Here is a 23,275-nt window from a genome sequence, read left to right on the forward strand (position 1 = left end):
TGTCCTGGGCAGGCACATCGGGACAAACGGCCACCTACCTACACCAACAGAAGATCCTAGACATCAGCTGCTATTGGGGTGACTAAGGTTCTGAGCCAACCAGGGCCAGAGAATGTTTCTCTAAGCAAGCCCCACCTGTTTGATTTGCTCCCACAGCATCCTTGTAACCGAGGACCCTGAGTGAAACGTAACTTCGACGTGATAGGCGGCATTTAAGATCTGGAAGAGAACACACAAACCAAAGTCAATACGCCCTGAGCAGAGGGGCTGATTAGAAAATGTGATAAATAGTATTTACTTAAGGCAGGGTCCAGTTTCAAGGTTCCCAAATATACCCATCGATACGAGTGCAGAGTCGACGCAGGTGCATCATCGGTTCTGCGGCTCTCTGGGCCCCTTTCCTTCCCTCTTCACCTTCTAGCTCATCACCCGAACTGCGACTGTGCAGCTCACAAGCCCCTCCGACAGGCAGTGCTCATGCGACGGAAAAGTTCAATATAATTCAAAGGGGATGGGCAGAGGGGTGAAAGGGCAACTCCGGGCTAACTTGAGGCTGGGTTTCTGTGTGGTGTCTGCTTTGTGCGTCACCCGTGACACGGTATCTTGGCCATTCTGCGAGTACCTGTTTGAGATAATTACTGGTGATGTGAACTGAGACATCCTGGGACTTCTCCAGGCTCTGCAGGCACCGTTCCAGGGTGCCGACAAAGCTCTCGCGCAGGTAATCCACTGAGCTGATCAGCTTGTTCGCCACCGCCTGATTAAGCCGGGAGATGATGAGCTCCTGTATCTGTCGGATGCAGCATTTGATTTCTCTGGTGCCCACTGGCTCTCCGTTCTCAGGGACAATGACATCTGTGGAGGCAGAGAAAGAAGCCAGTGGGCTGTGAGAGGAAGGGGCAGGCACTGAGAATAGGGGCCTCCCCCAACCAAAGCCGAGGAGCTACCAGCACGATGGCTGTAAAAGACACGGCTGGCTGACGAGCTCTGACCTTCAGTGTGATCCGGGGCCATGCGATCCTCTACTACTTAGGCATCTAAGAATACTGAGAAAAAGCAACTGTGTCTAGAACGAGCCCATTGATTTTTGTCAGCTTTCATGTCGCCTTTATAGGAGGAAGATCATTTATTGAGCGCAGACCATTTGACAGGCACCATACTAAGTATTTTATATATGCAATCGAATTTAATCCTCACAATAACCTTGTCAGGTGGGTATTTTTTTTAATGTTTTATTTTTGAGAGGGCGTGAGAGGGGAAAGGACAGAGAGAGAGGGAGACAGATGATCAGAAGCGGGCCCTGCGCTGACAGCAGCGAGCCCAATGTGGGGCTAGAACTCAACAAACCATGAGATCGTGACCTGAGCCGAAGTCGGGCACTCAGCTGCCTGAGCCTGCCAAGCGCCCCTGTCAGGTGAGTATTGTCACATTTTACGGGTTGGGAGATAGTCTCAAAGAAAGGACAAAGGCGGCACCCGGAAGGGTACGGTACGGTTAGGAAGTAATACGGCTAGCATTTGAACCCAAAGCTCAGGGACTGCCAAGCCTTTGTAACCTTTCACACTGCCTAGTTCCTGGAAAAACCCGAGAGTCGGGGATTCAGCACTAATCAATTACTAGATAAATAAAAAGTAAAACTGGAACACTGTCACCATCCAGCTACCTCCCAGAATCAGAAATCTGTTTTGCCAGCCAGAGGACAGAACTTAAGAGAAGACAAGTTACCTGCAAAAACTCCACTCCTAAAAAGGCACTCTCATGTCTACTGTGGGAATTTAAATCGGTGCTACCTCTTTGGAGGAGATCCCATAACATCTAACAAAAAAAATTGTTTTTAATCTATCGGAATTTTAAGCTAACCATCAACAAAATCACCTACATTCCCTTTGACCTAACTATTCTATGTATGTAGGTATTACCTTTAAAAAAAAAAAGGCTTTTCTTTAATACATTTTTCAAATGTTTATTTATATTTGAGAGAGACAGGGAGAGACAGAGAGAGAGAGAGAGAGAGAGAGAGAGAGGGAACGAGTGGGAGAGGGGCAGAGAGACAGAGACAGAATCTGAAGCAGGCTCCAGGCTCCGAGCTGACAGCACACAGCTCGACATGGGAATCAAACCCACGAACCGTGAGATCATGACCTGCGCCAAAGTCAGACGCTTAACTGACTGAGCCACCCAGGCACCCCAAAAGTCTTTTCTGAAGTGTGTATGCCATATAGCCAGCATACCTGCATTACCTTTATTTAAACAAAACAAAACAAAACAAAATGAAACAAAACAAAAAAACGGTACCAGAAATCTGGTTCCCCAGGCCAGCTGGTAAATCTTCTGGCCTCTTCTAAATTTACTTATTGCATCAAGGGTCTCCGGGAAGAACTTAGAACAAGGTTAAGCAGTAGCCATGCAAGTGTCGTCTAACACACAGCCGAGTACGGAAGTGGCTTCACAAATCCATCATGCAGTTAACAGAGCTAGACGTCTGATCTACACGCTCCCAGGTCCCCCTGCGTCTGTTGAACTAACCACCGCTTCCCAGGCACCAAACTTGGTGTACTTGGCACCTAATATACAGTCAAATATTTCACGGTCTGCCCACCTTTACCAAGGGCTCTGTGCCACTGGCACTGATGTGCCAGCTTTGTTTCAGTGAGTCAGAAGCCTTCCTAGCATCTCCACTGCAAGTCCTCCCTACGGGGGGAATTCACCAAAGACGTATCTTTGCTCATCTTTAGAAAGACCTGTAAGTGCTCGCTTCGACAGCACACATACTAGAAAGACCTGGAAGAAATAAGGCACCTGTGTTTGCTAGAGTCAACTCTATGTCCTTTGTATAAGCGTGACACGGCCGTATACCATCATTTGCACGCTCATTCGGGCTCTGAAGAGGTACCATCCACAGACTCTGTATTATCTGCTGTAAGAGATATGAAAATGTTATCTAGAAGAGGCCTTGAAGGCTAGGTAGGATTTGGAAATTCACAAATAAAAGACATTTTGGGTTTAGGGCAGAGCAGGAGCAAAGAAAAAGTAAAGGAAGCATGTGGAGGACAGCAAGCAGTTGAGAACAACTGAAATAGAAATTACAGGAAGGTGCACATTGGGAAAGAGGAAGAGGAAAGTTGGTCAGACTTTGGAAGATCTTTAACATTAGGCTCATAAGTCTAAACTTAGTCTGTAGGAACAGGGAGCCGCGAAAGATGAACTGGAGAAAGGAGAGAAAGATGTCCGGGGGAGCAACACGTAACAGTAGTTCAGGCAGACTAAAGAAGAGGCAGCAGAAAAGCAAAGGCAGATATGAAACAGGGACGAAGACTCGTCAGGACCCGGCGGCAGACCGGATGCAGCACGAGGGAAAGCAAAGAGCCAGAGACCAGGCTGAGCCTTGGGAGCCGGTTATGAGGACGACGGTGGCGGCAGCAGCCAGTAACAGATTAAGAAGCAGGAAAGCATGGAAATTAACTCAGAAATAAGACTGTTAGATTCAAATTCTGCCCTTGCTCTTCAGTAGCTATGTGACCTTGAGCAAATTACGTAACCTGCCTGAGCCTCAGTTCCCTCATCAAGAAGATGGCAATGTACAGAATCCGCAGGGAGACTGGAAAAAAGAAAAAAGAAAGAAAGAAAGAAAGAAAGAAAGAAAGAAAGAAAGAAAGAAAGAAAGAAAGAAAGAAAGAAAGAAAGAGAAAGAAAAAGAAAAAAAAAGAAAAAGAAAAAGAAAAGAAAGGAAAAGAAAAGAAAAAAAAACTGATGCTAGCTCTCACATAAGAAATTCTGATTGGGGTGCCTGGATGGCTCAGGCAGTTAAGTGTCCGACTCTTGTCTCGACTCAGGTCATGATCCTGCACTTCATAGGTTCGAGCCTTGAGTCGGTCTCTGTGCTGACAGCACAGAGCCTCCCTGGATCCTCTCTCCCTCTCTCTCTCTGACCCTTCCCCTTTCACGTACGCTTGCTCTCTCAAAAATAAAGAAAGAAAGAAAAAGAAAAGAAAAGGAATTCTGATTAATAGGTCTGCAGTGCTCTGCGGTGGTATCGAACATTTATATTTTCAAAGAGCCTCCCAGCAGATTTGGATGTACAGCCGGGACTGAGAACCCAAAGGGTAACTTGCAAACTACTTCCCTTTAATGAACAGGTGGTAGGGCTCACGTTCCTGCAGGGAGGTCCACAGACCAGTCAGTATACAAGGTCAGCCACACCTAAACGTCAGCCCCAAAAGACCTGACCAATCACCGTGGCCCAATTTTCTTAACAGCCATCCATGAAGAATGGGACTTCCAGAAAAGCTGAAAACAGGACTTTGGGAAATCCTCCTGAGCTGGGTTTCGGGAGCAGCCTGGAAAGAAAATGAGATCACGACACACACAGAAAGAACCAATAAGGAAGCATGGGCCATGCCGAAGGTTAAAGCCAAGGTTAAAGCATGACTTAGTAACATTCTTCTCCAGAATTCTTCTCCACTAACATTCTTCTCCAATTGGAGCTCTTCTCCAGCTCCATCAAGGTCAAGGGGATACAGACACAAACTGGAGATTAAAGAGCACTATTAGGATGAACTTACCAGAAGCTGGACTGCCAGTCCTGGGAAGGAATGACAGAGGAATCTTCCAGGAAGGCCTCTGAGAACAAGGGAGGCCACTCTGGCTAAATGATTTAAGGTGGGCTCCTGCTAATGACGGTTGGGTAGATAAGATCCTCCTGAGTTTCCTTTGGCCCTCAGAATTAATTGGCTCAATTTCTGGTTAGCAAAGGGTTAAAGAATCCTCTGGTCCCAGTAGCCGACACCCAGCTCTCTAGGACCTACCTTTAAATTCCATGTTGGCAGCATCATCCAGAAGTTCCTCCTTCATGGTGTTTAGCGTCTCGACAATCATGTCCTTCATTTCCTCCTGCTTTCGATTGGCAATATTCATCAACGATTCATACAACTCATTTTCCTTTTTTCGAGTATACTCCAGACGTTTGGGAGTAATCTGCAGGTCCCGCTGCATGTCAAAGGCCTGGTTAATAAAGATGTCAAGGGAGCGGCAGTGCACCAGATTCAGGGCCTTGGCCGCATCCACCAGGCGAGTCTGTAGCACCTGGTGAGAAAACGTGCTCAAGTGTCTCAGTTTCTCACTTTGTTCCACCAACATGCTCTGAGCTTTAGTGTCTTGGCCAGGAGCCCCACAGTTACAGTGACTGCTGCTCAGATAGCCCAGGCCAATCAGCTGGTGATGGAGCGGTGACCTTTCGTTCTCCAGTCTTCTGGTAGAGGAGGCAATGATCTCCGAGCCCAGCTTCGGCACTTTGAAAAAGAATACGGGAAAGGAGAAATACTTTCGGATTTCCTGAAGCTCTCGCTCATCCCTCTCAGAGAGTTCATCTTTGTGGAGTGCATAGGTTATCACAGGCAAGAAATCGTTCACCAAGTCACCCAGAACATCCACTGCAGGCCGGAGGCCTTGGCACGGTGCTACCACAATGTCCACTTCCTAGAAGGGGAAGGGGGGGGGGGTCATATCAGCACTTCAGGGTCAGAACCAATCCTTGCCTCCCCTGAGTCCCACACTGAGACCAAAGTCCAGATCTGTGATGGGCCAATGGGACTTCGGTACGCCCCTATCATTTGTCCAACTCCTTCCTGGGTTACCAACACTCCCTGGTGCAGCCTGTGCAGACAGGCACTTGTCTAGAGAGAGAAAGCAGTCAGTAGAAAGGATGGCCGTCTCTTTAGCCACTTCAGAAAAAAGAATTTAGTTCCTGGCTTCCCTCGTTGTTTGGAAACACCTATAGATACCCTCGATGAAGGAGTAACACAAATAATGGAAGGAGAAAGAAATGCTATGGAAATTATCAGCTCAGGAGTGAGGCTGTCTGGAACTTTCCTCCCACTCCAGTCCTCGCTCATTGCACTTGCCCAATCTTTCAGAGCCAGCTAACTCCCAGTCCAACTCCCAAGCAGGCTTCCAATCTGCCTGTGTACTCATGTCATGCCCTAGAGAGTCCTTCCTCGAACATAATCCCAAGCACTCTCTACTTCTCCTTTCCTTAATGTTCAACACATTTATACTTTATTTTTTGAAAACCCATTTTCCCTATTAGCCTGTCAACCCTTTGAGGACAGGGACCATGTCCACCTTGTTCGCTATTATAACTCCAGTGCCTAACACATGGGCCTCAATATTGTTGAGTCAATCAAGCAGCAAACAAAAAAACAAGGTTTGGCCAACATTGTTACTGTCCTATTCTAAAAGTCTGCAGGTATCTCAAAGTCTTAGCCACCTAAGTCTTGGTAATACCTTCATTCTCATGATCACTTGGTACGACAAGACTAAGGTTTGCCTATCCAGTATTTAGCCTCTGCATTATTAGGAAGGCAATGGTCTTTACGGACAAGGTGGCCAATAACGGGGTGGGGCTTTCGGGAGAACTCAGGGGGTTTGACCCTCCCAGGAAGCATGCTCTCTGGCCTCAGCCTTCTTGCCAGTGGCAAGATGACGTCAGCCCGCGGCCCTAAGGCAAACCTGAGGGTAGAAGCCGGCACTGAGGAGGATGGAGCAAAAAGAAACAGGGGGCTTGGGTCCCTGGTGACCGCAGAGCCGCCACACCAGCCTAGCTTCAGACTTCTTTCACGAGGGAAAAAAAATTAACCTCTATCTTGTTTAAGCAAGCCCGTTTTTCAGATTGTCTGTTACACGTGATTGAACCCAATCATAACGGATATACCCAAGATCTTAAAGTGAGTTTCAAGCACGAGCTTTGGTTTAGAAACAAATGTCTACGGGTCCTTTCCTAGCCAACAGTTTTTGTGTTCTTTTTTTTTTTAATTTATTTATATTGAGAGAAAGAGACAGAATGCACACATATGTGCGTGCGTGCGAGTGGGGGAGGGGCGAGGGGAGAGAGACTATCTCAAGCGGGCTCCAGTGTCAGCAGAGTCCAATTCGGGGTTCGAACTCATGACCCCTGAGATCATGACCTGAGTCGAAATCAAGAGTCAGACACTTAACCGACTGAGCCACCCGGGTGCCCCTGTGCTCTGCTTCTTTCCTGAGGATCCTGAGGCAGTTAAGAGCATATATTTCCATCCGCTGCACATGCTGCTTTTCTCTATCTTTGAAACTGTCTACTCTGCCCGGCATCCCAGACCTAAGGGTCAACCCGGAGACTCGTGCCCATATCACCGCTGCAGGCACACTAACTCCTGATGTCTTCAGGGATCTGCAGTTCCAAGTCAATCCTCCACAGAATTCTAGCACATTTGACAGAGTTAGAAAAGAAGTCAGCGCGAATCTGCTCATTTGTGCCCTTAACATTTGTCAGATGTTGCAAATTTACTTTATTTGAAATGTAAAAGATATGCAGTTGTTTATTTTCTTTCAGATTGATATTCTGTTTTCATTCCTTACCTGACTGAGCAGCAGGCATTTTTGATGAAAAACATTTTTAAATAAAAACCTGGGACCTTTTAAGTAGGAAAGGACTAGAAAATGCCAGCCTACTGTCTCTTGTACTCTGTGTGTGTGTGTGTCTGTGTATGTGTGTGTATGTGTGTGTATCTGTGTGTGTTTGTGTGTGTGTGTGTGTGTGTGAGAGAGAGAGAGAGAGAGAGAGAGAGAGAGAGAGAGAGAGAGAGATCTCCCATCTCCAGAAAAGCACAAGGTCTCATCTTCGCCAGTAAATAACTAGTAAGTTTAATTCACAGATGGGTCACATAACTGTTATTTGGCTGGCCGCTGTGAACTCCCTAAAGCTAAAAGTACTCTTAGCATCTCACCAATTATGATTTGAGCAAACACTAAAAATCCACCTACTTTCCATCCAAGCCTAGGCCAAAAAGAAATCTGCTGTTTCATCTATGCCTCGAAATGCAGGAAATGTCTTCTGGTTGGTAGACTAGTCTGACACTCATCCCACTGTTCCAAACAAACCCCCTTTCACTACCCTGAGTCACACTGCTACAGCATGAATCACTTTGTGAGGGCATATTCAAAGAGTGGGTAAGAACTTGTAAGGCTGAGAGCAGAAGACATAATTGCCTGAATGCCAGCATTATAATACATAATAATTTAATAATGACGAGAAGAGAATCCCAAGGAATGAAAAGTTATAATAAGGTAGAGAATTATAGGTGAATGTTTTTTCAAATAAATATTTTAAACTTGCAAACCTTTCTTAAACATATACATTTTTAAAGCTATAATCCAATCACACTTATTATAGGAATATTATGAGAAGAAAGCCTAAAGTAGGAGTTCTTTAGAAAGTCTTCGAAGCTTTCAGGAATAATTTTCTTTGCTTGCTTATTTCAAGGGTTTTCTTAAAATTCTAAAATCAATGTCTATTTAAAATGTCCATTTTGGGGGTGCCTGGGTGGCTCACTCGGTTAAGTGTCTGACTTCAGCTCGGGTCATGATCTCACGGTTCGTGAGTTCAAGCCCTGTGTCGGGCCCTGGGTTGACAGCTCGGAGCCTGGAGCCTGCTTTGGATTCTGTGTCTCCCTCTCTCTCTGACCCTCTCCTGCTCATGCTCTGTCTCTCTGTCTTTCTCTGTCTCTCAAAAATAAGAAACGTAAAGAAAATTTTTTTTTAAATGTCCATTTTGTATATGCAAGAAAACCGAAAGCCACGGAGTCCATCTGCACAACCAAAATCCTTCTTAGGAGAGTGCTGACTTTGTGTGCTCAGAGGTGCAAATTCTTTTTTTTTTTTTTTTAATGGATTCTGGGCTTTCTAATGGTAGGTGCTGCCTGGTACGCTGGCACCTAGAAAGAAGGTGTCCGCTCCTAAATAGATGTTGTATGAAATGAAAATGGATAGAAACCAAGTACTGTGCTCCTGCTCCTCGATTCCCCACTGAGCAAGCTCGTCCCATTGGTCTCGCTGCGCCATCGTGGCTGCTAGAAGACAGGCAAAGAAGAGCTGCGGCCTGACGTCCTGGCAGAAGCACATACTAGTCTAGAACGTGCTATGTGATTCTGTGACACTTACGGTGAAGGGATGACTCATCCCTGACAGTTATAAACAAAAAGGGAAGCCAGCACTGTCTCCTGGAGACAGGGAGTGAAAAAAGTAATAATTAATACAGAGAGGAGGAACCAGACCTGTTCTGGGTCCTGTTATGGCCACGTGAGAGGGAGGTCTGATCTCGGGCTGTTCCGTGGGAGCTGTCTTCCTTCCTAGCACCTCAATCAGTGCCTGGCGCTTCGTGAGCATCCAATAAACAAACGTGGAATGGATGGATGAACAAATGATGCCTTCACTACTCTTCGGTAATCATGTGTGAAATCTGCTGTCTTTCAACCCGTATCCCACACATTTATCTGCAATTGCTGTTTGCCTCTACTCTAAGAATAAAGCAGTGAGTAAGTGAGCATTTTGCTCCTAACTCGATCAGGGGAAAAGAATCTCAGGGAATCATAAGAGTATCCCATAATTCCCACTGTGAGTCACAGTGAATTCCTAAAGAGATTTCTCTTGTAGAATGCATTCTGCACAAATCTACAGAATCTGCAGAAGTTGGTATATTCACCATCAATTTTCTTGGCAACATTAAGAGAACGAACAGAAAGGAGGTTGCTACCCTGCAAACACCAGAAGTGACCTCTTGGGGTTTATCTTTGATGTAAAATGACATTATCTTAAATGCCAAGAAGAAATCGCTCAATCACTGAAGAAGCCTGACCACTTCCTAAGAACACTGGCTCTTACTGGGGAAGACTCCTTAATCTATGGTTCATGGCACATCACGGAAACTCAGTTCTGGCCGAGGATGAGTATATTAACTGATGGTTCAAACAGAAGACAGCCATAGACTCAGGTAGGTCGCAGATGTCTTCGCTTTCTCTACAGTTCTGACCTCAGGCTCACATCACACAGAAAAGAAGTACGCAACCAACGTGGCCTCGACCTCAGTCCCTGTCCCTGTGTTCTACCTACCTTTACCATCCGTTCTCCTCCCCCACCATTCTCACAGGACTGTTGAGAGACTTTTCCTGTTTGTTTTCACACAGGATGATTCCTCTTCATCTTTATACGGTTCCAAGAACGATCACTCTTACATGTCAATTACATATTAAGGAAAATACCTCTCTATCCTTGCTACATTATAGAAAATGCCTTGCTGAAGATATACTGAGTAGCCTCTGTGCAATCTGCCTTGCAGCTGTATTCAACAGTGATCCAAACATCCAGTACCATAGATACAGATAAAAGCAGGAATCTGGGGGCACCTGGGTGGCTCAGTCAGTCGAGCGCCTGACTCTTGTTTTTGGCTCAGGTCATGATCCCAGGGTTGTGGGACTGAGCCCCACATCAGGCTCTGTCCTAAGCTTGAAGCCTGCTTAAGACTCTCTCTCTCTCTCTCTCTCTGCCCCTCTACCCTGCTCAGGCTTGCTCTCTCTCTCTAGAATAATAAACAACAGGAATCGGAAGCTTTATTGTCTTGTCACTACATTCATCAAAGCAGAGAGGCAAAGTAGTAGCAAGAGGAAGAGAGAAGAAGGAAGGGAAACCTTTAACTTCTAACTTTGTAACTTTACCTTTTGTATTATTTACCTTTTAACAATATCTTTGTCTTCTGTGATCACAGAAGTATTTCATAATGACGTATGAAGAACTTTGTCTCTAACTAGAGCAGGATAATAACTGTAAGTAAGCTGGAACCAGAGTGACTTTGGTTGGACAAGAGGAAGGAGTGCCAACATGGCTGTCAGGGAAAGGACTGGTAACTGACGGGGAGGGAAATTCTCTTCTCGAGGACACTGATTAGGTCACCCAGGGAGGAGGGGACGGACTGACGGTGTGCCAGACACTGTGCTAAGTGCTTGACACACACCCTCTCATTTAGGCCTCACACCAGTCCTCAAAGACACGGACTGTCACCCCCCCACCCCCCCCTTGCCAACGAGGGAACCAGCACAGCCACACAGTTAACTGACAAAGCCAGCACGTAAATCCAGGTCCGACAGACTACAGAGAGCATGTTTAAGCAGTTACCGAAGGTCCACTGTGTGTCGGGAACCGTCCGGGCTGATGTTGGGGAAGTTCTGAAAGAAGGATAAGGGATGGACAAGGTGACTTTAGGGATCCTAACAATCCTAGTTCCCGGGTTAAAAAGTATATCCTACCAAGCAAAGGCTCTGCCGTGAGACAATCCTCAGGGACTCAGCTGAGATGCCAAGGAAGGAAGTCAAAAAGAGTATTTTTAATAACCCCAACTGTCTGCTGACAGTACTTTCGGCCTCTGAGTCGCTGAAATCCCCACCCCAACCATCCTCGACTCAAAGTGAAACACGCAGAGCTCTTGGTGAAAACACAGAGGGAAGCCTCCAGGCTGAAGAAAGAGGTAGACGGGATCCTGGAAAACAGGTGAAAGAGGAAGATGAAGACTATAATCTCCGGCAGATTGTCTCCCTGAGAGCTAACCCTGGAAGGCCGCAAATGAAGCGCTGGTGGTGATCTGAGAAAACACAGCCTCAGACTCAAGCCGTTCTTTTTCCTTTTTCAAGAGCATGGAAAAAACCCCCAAAAAACACAAAAAGCCAACCTGCCTCTAAACCACCCGTACCCTTACCAGGTAAGTTAACCTGCAGTAGGTGTCTGCGGGTCTCTTGGCTGAGAGCCACACGTGTTGGACAGCTACGGCCCACTACGTATGTCAGCGTGTGTAGGGGAAAGGCACGAGACAAGCTAAATAGGACGAGTACAGGCTCACAGTCTGGAAGGAGTTTGTACTTTCGCATCTGCCTGAACCTCCGATACCCTTTATTAACATGACACTTTAGTTCTCCTTTCTCTTTGCCCCATAAAATCATGGTTTCCTTACTGTAATTCTCTCTCTAGAGTATCATTCTCCCCCTCATACATAGTAACCACAACTTTGGGTCTTTTGCCTTGGAATGGCCATTTTTTAACCTAATTCCACATACTATCTCCTAGTCCTAAAAGGTATCTATCTTCTTGCCCTCAGGACCTTCACCCGGCTTTCTTTGTGACTTTATACCACTTCACTGCTACTTTTCCATCTAAAGACATTCGGGAGAAGATATGGTGTCTAACCAAAGGGAAGCAACACACAACAAGTTGAGTCTTATAAGGCACCGTCATAAACGCCAATGACTAGACAAAAATTTGAGAGAAGTGGACTTTCCAGAAACACTGTTTCATAAATTTGGACATTAAAATTTTGCTAGGAGCCTGGAGCCTGCTTCAGATTCCGTGTCTCTCTCTCTCTCTCTGTCCCTCCCCTGCTCACTCTCTCTCTCAAAAATAAATAAACATTAAAAAAAATTTTTAATAGATTATGCCCATTGCTAGCTGCTGGCTGAGGGTTATAAAGAGAAAACTTTATGACTCCAACTGGTTAGAGTTAACAGCAGTGAGAAAAAAAAAAAAAAAAAAAAAAAAGGTTTACTTGCAACTCATTAGAGCTTGCCTAGAAACATTAGTCTACCTCAGTTCCCTGAAAGATACCCTACCAGACATCACCCTGAGCCAATGGCCATGTCAGCGTGTGGCAGTCTGGCTGCCAGGTGACATGTACATTCATCCAAAGGGTGGGGACACACAGGCCAGCAGAGTAACTGTCAGTCTGTAAGTGCCACCATAAGCGAAACGCCACAGCCAGGCTGCAGGAGTCCCGGCTCAGACTCAGAAAGTTGAATCATTTCAGCTCCTTTCTACTCCTTTTCTCATAGGTGTTCACAGGAAAAATACACACACACACTCCAGACTGAGGAAACTCTGAAGCAAACACCCATGTTCCACTGGACTTGTAAGAGAAGGTGGTAGTATACGTGCCAGAGATGGGGGAAGGGTGGGGAAGGGGAAGTCTGTACGTGGAGACAGACCCAGTGAGCGTGGTGAAGGGTGAAATATGTCGCCAACTGGAAAGGACTATGTTTTAAACACGAAACGAGGTTACAGAAACTAACGGCTTGACTCTGTTCCTCTGCTGCTGAATTATGAACTGGGAATCTCAGGGGACCCAGAGCTACAAAGCTGGGAATACCAAACACTAAGGGGCCGTGTGGGTCAGCATATTCTGGAACAAACTAAAAACGGCTAATTTATGAGAGCTTTAAAGTACCATACTAGAAGAATGACCATTGTATACAAGGGTAGGGGGAAATTCTGCTTTGATAATTTGACAGTTGAAAATGAACATCTCATTTCCCCTAATTCAATCTTGGTTTCCTTGAGCTAAGTGCTTCCTTTCTTTATCACCCTCTGCAAACCAAATGGAAGGGCTGTTTAGAGCTAACTCACTGGTCCCAAAAATAACCGGAGCTAAACAAAAAAAAAATCTTTTTCACTGGCACAAAAATCTTCAAGGTGGCTGTGAACTGCTCCCGGCAGCAAGCTCCCGGCACTGAGGCCCGTGAATTTAATGAAGACAGGAACCCGACCACGGCGGTGGAGCAGACCGGAGCTCCACAAAGGCAACTAAGGCTTCTCTGAGGCACAGCATCAAGGGGTTCCAAACTTGGAACCGTTGGGGTCCGTTGCTATTTCTACATCAAAACCACTGGAGACGAAAGCAGATCCGGAGAAACACTGGCTAAGGAAGCCTCACAAACCACATGAAACAGAGCACAAGAGCCTAGAGAATTCCTCAAGACTGGTGAAGAATATTCCTCAAGAAAGAAAATCCGTATTTCTGTCGTGCAGAGAGAGAAGCTGATCCGGTGGCTCAACTTCCCAACCAAGTGGCCTCCTCTGCCGGTGCCTCAGTTGAGTTCTCAGCACACCTCGGGGGGTGGGCAAGGGGGGCTCTTCTCAGGAAGATGAGTGCTCAGACGTGCACCTGGGGAACGGCTCTCACTTTCCTGTCCGGGGCTCGCTTGAAGTACTTCAATTGATGGCACAAAAGTAAATGAGCATTAAAAATTAAAGCCAATAAGATGAAGGGACCCAGAGAAATCAATCAAAGAACGTGCCTCTCCCGCACATGGCTTTGCTCACATTCCCAGATTGTTTTTTAAAAGGCAAGAACAGGGGGGCGCCTGGGTGGCTCAGTCGGTTAAGCGTCCGACTTCAGCTCAGGTCATGATCTCAAGGGTTTGTGAGTTGAGCCCCACATCTGGCTTTGCGCTGACAGCTCAGAGCCTGGAACCTGCTTCGGATTCTGTGTCTCCCTCTCCCTCTGCCCCTCCCCTGCTCACTCTCTCTCTCTCTCTCAAAAATAAACATTAAAAAAATAAATAAAAATAAAAGACAAGAACAGGAAGAGAATCACGGCCCAGCCGACAGCAGTTACACCAGCCGTCTAACGGTATTTTTTAAGCTACAGGTCATAATGTAGCACCTCACAACATCAAGTTTAGTAGGTTTCTGTCATCATTTTTGCTAGATGAAATCAAATAGAGGAGAAGATAACAGTGTGTTTTGCAAAAAGTAAAAGTATTCTTTCATGAAATTTTATGTCAATATGTATACGTGTATACATATACACACACACACACACACACACACATATATATATGTACTAGGTCTTGATATAAAATGTTATTTCTTTTTTTTATTATTTTTTTAATGTTTATTTATTTTAGAGACAGAGAGAGCACAAGCTGGGGAGAGAGCTGGAGACAGAATCCGAAGCAGGCTGCAGGCTCTGATCTGTCAGCACAGAGCCAGATGCGGGGCTGGAACCCACGAACCATGAGATCATGACCTGAGCCGAAGTGGGACACCCAACTGACTGAACCACCCAGGCGCCCCTAAAATGTTATTTCTTACGGTGAATGAAATCCTTCACGTATATTTTAAGTAATGTCTACACTCAATGTGAGGCTCAAACTCACAACCCTAAGATCAAGAGTAGCATCCTCTATTGACTGAGCCAGCCAGGTGACCCCAGTGAATGAGATTCTAAGAAATTCTGAGAAAGTCTGAAAACCACTGAGCCACTGGAACCTGAAAGAACCAGGCCAGGCCAGTATATCACAGAAAGACTGTGTATGGCTCAAGTATTCGTGAACTGTGAAGAAGGTTCACGGGTCAAGTGAGCAGCCTCGGTCAATAAACAAGGATTACCGTCAGAGCTACCATCAGGGTCCTCCAAGAACCCTCTCGGCAACCCTGGAGCTAAGGAGCGCGAGCTCTCCGTGTGAAAACAGAGGAAAGCCGCTGCCGAAACTCAGCTCAGAGAAAACGCTGGCTTGTGCACGCAGCCCCTCTAGCATTTATCAAGATAAAAGAAATCTGGTCTCTGGAAGGAAATGAGATGACACTTTCTACTTCTGGAGTCTCAGAGGCCATGGTCACAACCAAAGGACTCATTCATTGACTAGAAGTTCAGGCGTTTTAGAACAGGGGTAGGTAAGGAGGCTACGAGAAAGAAGCAGCAAATTTCCTAGTCCTGCTAGACTAGCCCTTCCTTTCCGGCACAGCTGACCAACGTGAAGAGACTCTCTGTTCTGAGCAGGTCTGCATTCTTTTCATCTTACCCACTCCTGACCCCTGACAGAGTCACCTTCTTTGCCGAGCCTCACTCGGTCTAATCAGTCAGCCCAGTCCTAGCTATAGGGTAGCAGAGGAAGCCAGCACAAGAGCTGAGTCCTTCGTAAGTGGAGACAGGAATACCAGAGAGTCAATATGATCTGTCGGAAGATGCTGCAAGAGGTGTAGCTCTCTCTCGGGAGTTCACTTCAAAAGAGAAGCAAAGACGTTCTTCAGATGACGGGATCTCCGTATCTCCTTGCACTGAGCCAGACCTGTTCTCGGGTTCCCGAGTTCCTTAGAAAGTAGGAGACGTGGCCTGTCCCACTTAGTACATAATGGCCAGGTCTACGGAAAAACTCACAAGATTCTTCAATTGGCCTCGGCTCTAATAAGAGCGTTAATAATCTATTACCTTATCGTTCCTTTAGAAAGGGATTCTAGCAACACCTTGCAGCTGAGAAATGAAAAAGGATTTCTAGCCCTGACCATGGTTATTCTGTGAAAGCCTGAGGTGCAAGTAGCCCATTCCTTCTGTGGCAGAAAAGGCGACAGGGGGGCAAGGAGATAAGTACATTGTGCAGGGGCTTGCAGCAGGGTGGCAGAGGCAGGGGTGGGCACTGCTGTGGCCTTGGCTTTCAACTTCCCAGGTTATGTGCTCTATTGGCTGATGCTCAGAGCCCAGGCTATCGAGGGCCAAACTACTTTCTGAGAGAGCTCAACTACAGGAAAAGCCAGTGTGTGTGTGTGTGTGTGTGTGTGTGTGTGTGTGTGTGTGCACGTGCGCGCGCAACTGAAGGAATACGAGACGGGTACCTGTAAGAGGGCATGGTGCATCGTCACCTCCAGTTCGGCTAAAACATGGGCAGCGTCCTCACCGTCCTCTTGGACCTCCAGGTCCTCCTCGGGGATGGTCTCCCAGTTGCCCTGGTGAGCAACCAGCGTGTGCACTAGTTCGTACTGGCCCGGGAGTGCCAGGCTGACCCGAGTCTGAGTCCCATAGGTGAAGCGGAGGCGCCGAAGCTTACAGTTCTCCTCGCTGCCCAACCTGGTGGGAAGCACCCGCACCCCCAGCAGCAGGTTCAACAGCTGACACTTGACATTACAGTCCTGGCCGAGGATCAAGATGCAGGGCAGGCAGTCCACAATCTGCTGGAGGTACTTCTCTTCCTTAGCTGGAAAGGCAATGCAGCTCAGCTGGCCTGGTTGGGGAGGGGGAGGGTGAGAAGGAGAGTACAGAGAGACAGTGAGGAGGGGTAGACAGAGACTCCCACAGAGACCCAGTCAGGACGGCCGGGCCCTAGGGAAGAAGTATCTCAGAAGCCCTTGGTTGGACAAGACATCAGGAAAACATCTCAATCAGAACAGGCTCCTCAAATATCAAACAGAAGTCCCCTCCATGGTTTGTCCCCAGAGCAGGTGCCTCTACCTAGAAAGGTGGCAGTGACCCGATCCCTTCCCCTTCCTTTTACATCCAGTGGAGGGTCAAGGAGTATACAAGGACTCAACCACAATCACAAAATCACTGACATGACAGAGCCAGAAAGGATTACACTAATCAGGATGGGAACCCAAGGAGAAACTGTACCTGAACATGTGAAAATGAAAACCTTTGTGACAGAAGACCGAACACTTGAACGTAAGGCCCTTTTAAATGTCTCCACCATCTGCAGTGTTAGCTTATCTTCCTCATTTATGACATATTTTATAACTAAATGTGTGAGCTAATCTTTACATATACATATATCGAAATACAATGTTATTCAAGTTTGCCGAAGCTCCAGAATCTTTTCCAGTTCATCTCTCTGATGGCGGGTGATGGCATCCCAGCTGCCAAGTCATCTGTTCTCTTAAAACTTCGGGTGCTCAGTTAAGATCAATATCGCCTGGCCAAATCACATTCCTTCGGTTTATGGATGGCGAGACTTCGGTTTATGTTCCTAAAGTATGAGAGACCTCTGTCTGGGAAAAGGAACCAGGAATTCATCGACCTGAAACACTCAGATTCTGAATGCAATCATTCCCGACTCGGGTGCCGGTGCCCGCTCCTGCCTAGGATTCAGGCAGCCCCTGCGTTTGTTCAGAAAGGCCCAGACCCTGGGTTCTTAGGCTGTAAGAAGGCTGATCTCTGGGCAGCCACATACCCCTTCACTGAAATGTTGTATGGTACCAGCTGAAAGGGATTCGCTTCAGTCATCTCACCATGAGCTGTTGAACCATCCAAGAGCTGTTTACTTTGTTCATGTAAGGGAGGCCTAATTTGTTTAAGAAGCACTTCTACTTCGGAATGTACCTGTCCCATTACAAATCCTCAAACCTCCTTCTCTTCCACAAATGGCACCACCAAAAGGTTTCAAGAAGTCTGCTTTTACCCGACCCCTCTGTGCATCTCATTAGGCCCCTCCTTTCATGCCTGTCTCTAAGACCAGCACCTGCTGGACTGACTGTAAGTCCAGCCTGCACGTGTACATCAGCAACACGGGACTCCGAGACAGGGAAATCTACTCTCCTGGGAAAGAGCTGGGTTGCTTTGAGAAAGAAAGGAGTGGTGACAGAGTGCCTAATTGTGTGCAAGGTATTTACCAAGCACAAGAGTAACATACCAGCAAGGGGTCTAGTCTTTTTGATCCACAATCTAAAAGCAAGGGGAAGGGGTGCCTGGCTGGCTCAGTCGGTAGAGCATGTGACTCTTGATCTTGGGGTTGTGAGTCTGAACCCCATGCTGGTGTAGAGATTACCTAAAAATAAAAAGGAAAGGAAAGGAAAGGAAAGGAGAAAGGGGAGAGGAAAGAGGGGAAAGGGGAGAAGAGAGGACAGAAGGGGAGAGGAGGAGAGAGGAGAGGAGGGGAGAGGAGGGGAGGGGAGGAGAGAGGAAGAGAGAGGAGGGAAAAGGAGGGGAGAGGAGAGGAGGGGAAGGGAGGGGAGAAGAGGGGGAGAGGAGGGGAGAGGAAGGGAGAGGAGGGGAGGGGGCCTTGGTCAATTGTTTGTGTGACCACCTAGCAAGTAGCAATGGGCTAGTCCTGAGTCCCTTCCTATCTTGTTTTATCTAAACAACACTTATCATGGTCAATTCTAGTTATCTGTTTACAACGATCATAAGCAGGAAGGGCCATATTCTTCTCTGCATCCTCAACACCCAGCACAGTGACTGACTCGTCGTTAAGTACTCTGGCTTATGCACTTGCTTGCTCGGTGTAAGAATCTATTTATTGTGGGAGAATTATCTTCAGAAAGCTGTAAGCAGCTCCAGCAAGTACTCAGAAAAGTCTAGTACCATGGTGAATAGTTTAGGGGCAACTGTTATTCCTAAAAACCTTCATGTCAACATGGAGACTGGACCTGGACAACAGAATAAGGCCGACCCGTTCACCTCACAGAATTTAGCTCTAGTGGTGTCCGTCTGAGCCGTGAGAAGGATAGATTCGCCAGCTAGAGTCCCTCTCACCCACACTTTCTATCCCTTCCTCTTTCCCCAGTGCTGCTCGGATTCATAGATAGGTGTCCAGGTGAAAGTCCGCACCGACAACCTTTGTAACTCCTACAACAACAGTTGACACATAATAAAAAAAATAAACCTAAATGAGCGTGGAGAGTGGATAAAACCAACCAAATGGCTGAACTAAAACCAACTCATCACTTTTCAGGACCAGAGGGAGAGATCACAAAACCTCTGAGACAAAGGGCCAACTATAGGAGAGCCAGTAAAACATGCTCCATCAGCCAAAACCACAGGAGACACACCCCGTTAATCATCTGACCCAAATTATCACCCTCCTCCCCAATCTCTGTAGTGACACAAACAGCCACCACAAATAAACCAGCTAGGGTCAAACCACCACAGACCATTGCAGTGGGAGAGGGGGCTGGTGCTGAGCCCAGTTCTAATATGTGTTTCCAGGCACTCTGCTGGGATTCTCCGTGCAACTAGTGGACTGAAGAAAAATCTTCCATGTGGGTCTCGCCATCTGTTTTTCAACGCGTCACTATTCAAGCCCTTTGCTTCTGCTACTACTCTTTAGCTTTTTCCATTGATGGCTGACACAGGTGTACCACATTTGAACAAGGGCACGGACAGAAACAAAGTCTACCCTAGATCATTTCACTCCCCGCCTCTCTCGGCAAAGGGCTCCGGAGGGAGGAGTGTATCCCAGGCTCCGCCGCTCACTAGCTCGGTGACTTTGGCAATTCACTTGAGTTTCCTCGGCCTTGGATATCTCATCTGTGAACTCAAAGAGCTGCATGACATCATCTCCAACATCCTTTCCAGCTCCAAAAATTCCAGGGCGCCATCAGGTTTTCACGGGTCAAAGAAGACCCACTGAGGGGGATGGGTGGTTGGTCTGGTTGTTTTTATCTGTGAATTGAATCAGGCAAGCTCTCCCTGGACTAAGATAACTGCAGATCAAAAAGTTGACTAAACTAGCCAGGGGTTCCGAGGATCTGTGGAGAGTGCATTTTTAGCAGCGAAGGAAGGAGGAAGAAAACCGGCTTCAGAGCGGGAGCAGCTGTCTCACTGACACTTAAAGGACTTCTGAGTTAATCGGGTTCTCTTTTGTAATTAATATAACAGCATCTGCATATGGGGCTGCCAGAAGGGACCAGCAGGACTTCTCAGCGGGAGCACATTAACCCTGCCAAGGCTAGCTGCAGGCAAATTCGAATCAAATTGTCTTAAGTGCAAGCCAAGGCTCTTCTTCTCTCGATGCCTCTTAAATACAGATCGTCTTGGTTAGGGTTCCTTCTAAACAAAGGTTTCCACCGGGAAGGAGGAGGAGGAGAGGACCTACAGCAGCAACCCATTTGGTTTATTTGTTTGCGACAGTGAATGGGGAGCAAAATAGACCACCCCAAAATATGCCTCTCTGGCATTGATTTTAAGCCGGCTATTTAAAAATAAACAGCAGACACAGGTGAAGCTCTCTGAAAACTGAGTACAAGTTACCCTTTTGTAAGAAACATTTACGTTTACAGCCGTTGGAGGGAAATCTCCATTCGCAAAGGCGGCTCCCTCTCTGTACCAGGAAGACAGAGATGAGTCTACATCTCTAGAAACTCTTATCTTAATGCAGAACAAACGTTTACCCCGTTCACAGTGCTTCTCTCGGTGACCTCCCAGAACGGTCTCCCCGCCCCCAACGTCTTTGTAGCTGGAGATGATGTTTAGGGTGGTGGCGTGGGCCTTTTTGGAGAGTTTTTCCTTGCTCCCTCCCACGTACATGGGAGGTATACACGTTATACACGGTATACACGGGAGGTATACACGTTTAAGGTGTTTGTTCTTCTCCTGTTTATGTGTCTTTTTATCTCAGAGGTGTCTCGGCCAAGAACCCACGAGAGCAGAGGAAAAATTACTTTCCTCCCCCACAGTAACACTTACTAAGCCCTTTCTAAGTACATCGCTTTATTTACTTCATCATGTTTAATGCCCACAATTCTACCAGACAAGGACCATTATTATCCCCATTTATAGATGAGGAACCAGTAGCGTAAAAAACAAAACAGAGCCCACGTTTCTCCATTTATCTAAGCAGACAAGAGGTGGTACACAGGACGGTCCAGGAGCTGGACCTAGGTCTCAGGGGGTCAGCTCAACACCTGGTAACAGACAGCGACCGTGACGGATGGTGGAATATGCCATCCCCAAATGTGCCACTTTGACATAAGGGTGTTTTGAGCTCAAGGCATTTGACACACGGCACTATAAGAAGGGCGCTCTGACCTCCCCTTTTTCTTCCTGAAAGCAGGAGATAAAACCCCCATCTGGAGGATGAACTCGCTATACCAGAAGGAAAGCAACGTTCTTATCACCAGAGACCTGGAGTCAAGGCCAAGAAAAATCAGTACAAATAAGCCTTGTTAGCCTAACCCTTATCTACCACTAACTGCTCTAGCCCAAGCTCCTCTGCCTTGTCACGTTTTCATAATTTATTTCTTTTTGTCCAATTCAGTCTATATATGCTCAGCTCTGTTTCTTTGGCCCTTCAGCTCTTGTGGGGACTCTCATGTACATGTAAAATGTAATAAAATGTGTGCGTTTTTCTCTTGCGTACCCATCAAACATCGGTTTAATTCCTAGGCCTGGCTGAAGACTCCAGAAAGAGGAGAAATTTTTCCTCCCCCACGCCCACTACATTTTTCCCAATTTGGGGCCAAACACAATTTGGTGATTGCAGGACCCCGATTTAAATTTTTTTTTTCAATGTTTATTTATTTTTGGGACAGAGAGAGACAGAGCATGAACGGGTGAGGGGCAGAGAGAGAGGGAGACACAGAAACGGAAACAGGCTCCAGGCTCTGAGCCATCAGCCCAGAGCCCGACGCGGGGCTCGAACTCCCGGACCTCCAGATCGTGACCTGGCTGAAGTCGGACGCTTAACCGACTGCGCCACCCAGGCGCCCCTGCAGGACCCCGATTTAAAGAGGACTGACAGAGTCTCTCTGAAAACTGCCCCAAATCAGGAGGAATAAATAAAGCCCGTGGGGGAAAAACAACAGTAACAACGCAGTATTACCACTAGCTGGTACACGCTTTTAAAGAGAGTTGTTATTCTGCCGGAGGTCTCTAGAGCCCCTTTTCTAAAAGAAAAGGTAGGTGCTTTTCAGAAAAATTTGTCATGCTCCTCTTATCCGTTTGGATTATTATCCTTTATGTTTCAGTTTTGGACTATGATAAAAAGGGAGAACTGGAGGGAAAAAATGCTAATGATCTTTTTACGTCTCTAGTGACCCATTAGGATAGACACTTTACTTGAATTGTTTTTGGAGTAATGGCAAGGGATCTAGGTCAATACTCGCTCCTTGCCTGTCTTCCATTCCCATCACTAATATACACTCAAGAGGTTAGCGAAGGCCCAGGGAAAGGGGCAGTCCATGGCCAAGGTAGGGAAGGCACTACATGGAGGAGGCGAAATGGACTCTACCTTCACCTTATATTATTGCAACTCACAACTGCAATAATATAATCGCCACCAAGGTTGCAATTGGCGGGGTTGGCGGGGCTTTAGAGTGAATTCAGGTCTCAATAGTTACTACTGCAATCCTTGCTCCTGGTACCCAAGGATCTCCCTCCGCTGGGTAAAGCGTTTTTACCTCACTTTCAGCATCGAACTTACAGTCCTCTCCAAAAGTGAATGACATACACGGGATTTTATGGGAGGATTTAATAACCTGCTGAGGCAATGCAGTGGATCCAAATCTGCATTTCCACAAACAAGCAGTGAGGCGTTTTTATTTCTTAGGAACTGCGAGTGCCAAGAGCAAAGGACAAATCCTAAGTTGAGAAATGAATGTTACACAGTTTTCCACTACCATAAATTCTAGTACAAGCGCCAAGGTATTGGGCTACAAAAATCCCAGGAGCGGAGAGAAAGAATTCTGTCATGACACATTCATTTATCATTCCCAAACAAGCTCTGACCTTCAGCTCAATTTAAAGGATTCTGAATTACAGAGGAGACATTAGGAACACAGGAGAATTTAAGGAAAACGTACGCCTAGGTAGTCTGGTCTCAGAATCTTCAAGACCAAACGGTACAAGTACACTGAGGCTCGAGAAAATGGTTTTTGGAGATTAGAGATTGAAATGTTCTCGAGGAGCCAAAGCTCTTGTTGAAAGCTGAAAAGTCAGGCTGGCAGAAATGTCAGTAAGTCATCCTACCTAGAGACCACGTTGAGGTCTCTCTGACAAGATTTTTTCTTTTTTTTTTTTTTTTTTGCATGTTTGTTTATTTTTGAGTACATGACCAGGGGAGGGGCAGAGAGAGGTGGAGACAGCATCCAAAGCAGGCTCCAGGCTCCAACCTGTCAGCAGAGAGCCGGATGTGGGTCTTGAGCTCATGAGCCATGAGATCAT

The 23,275-nt window shown here is 46.6% G+C and overlaps 1 protein-coding gene and 1 long non-coding RNA gene across 6 annotated transcripts in view; one reads left to right on the forward strand and one right to left on the reverse strand.

Moving 5' to 3' along the window:
- LOC102901138 overlaps positions 1 to 12,185 on the forward strand; it is a 41,229-nt gene extending 29,044 nt beyond the window's left edge. For both annotated transcript variants that reach the window (XR_002151356.3, XR_002151357.3), the window contains one exon: positions 11,954 to 12,185. This is a non-coding gene — a long non-coding RNA (uncharacterized LOC102901138). The remainder of the gene's footprint in view (positions 1 to 11,953) is intronic.
- DSTYK (dual serine/threonine and tyrosine protein kinase) overlaps positions 1 to 23,275 on the reverse strand; it is a 50,039-nt gene that overhangs the window by 14,629 nt on the left and 12,135 nt on the right. For all 4 annotated transcript variants that reach the window (XM_003999411.6, XM_045049020.1, XM_045049021.1 and 1 more), the window contains exons 2-5: positions 16,240 to 16,625; positions 4,806 to 5,475; positions 623 to 855; positions 136 to 219 (exon numbers count right to left, since the gene is read on the reverse strand). In XM_003999411.6, coding sequence (XP_003999460.1) covers positions 136 to 219; positions 623 to 855; positions 4,806 to 5,475; positions 16,240 to 16,625 — 1,373 coding nt within the window. The remainder of the gene's footprint in view (positions 1 to 135; positions 220 to 622; positions 856 to 4,805; positions 5,476 to 16,239; positions 16,626 to 23,275) is intronic.

Source organism: Felis catus, chromosome F1 (assembly GCF_018350175.1).
Source record: "Felis catus isolate Fca126 chromosome F1, F.catus_Fca126_mat1.0, whole genome shotgun sequence".
Taxonomy (NCBI): Eukaryota; Metazoa; Chordata; class Mammalia; order Carnivora; family Felidae; genus Felis; species Felis catus.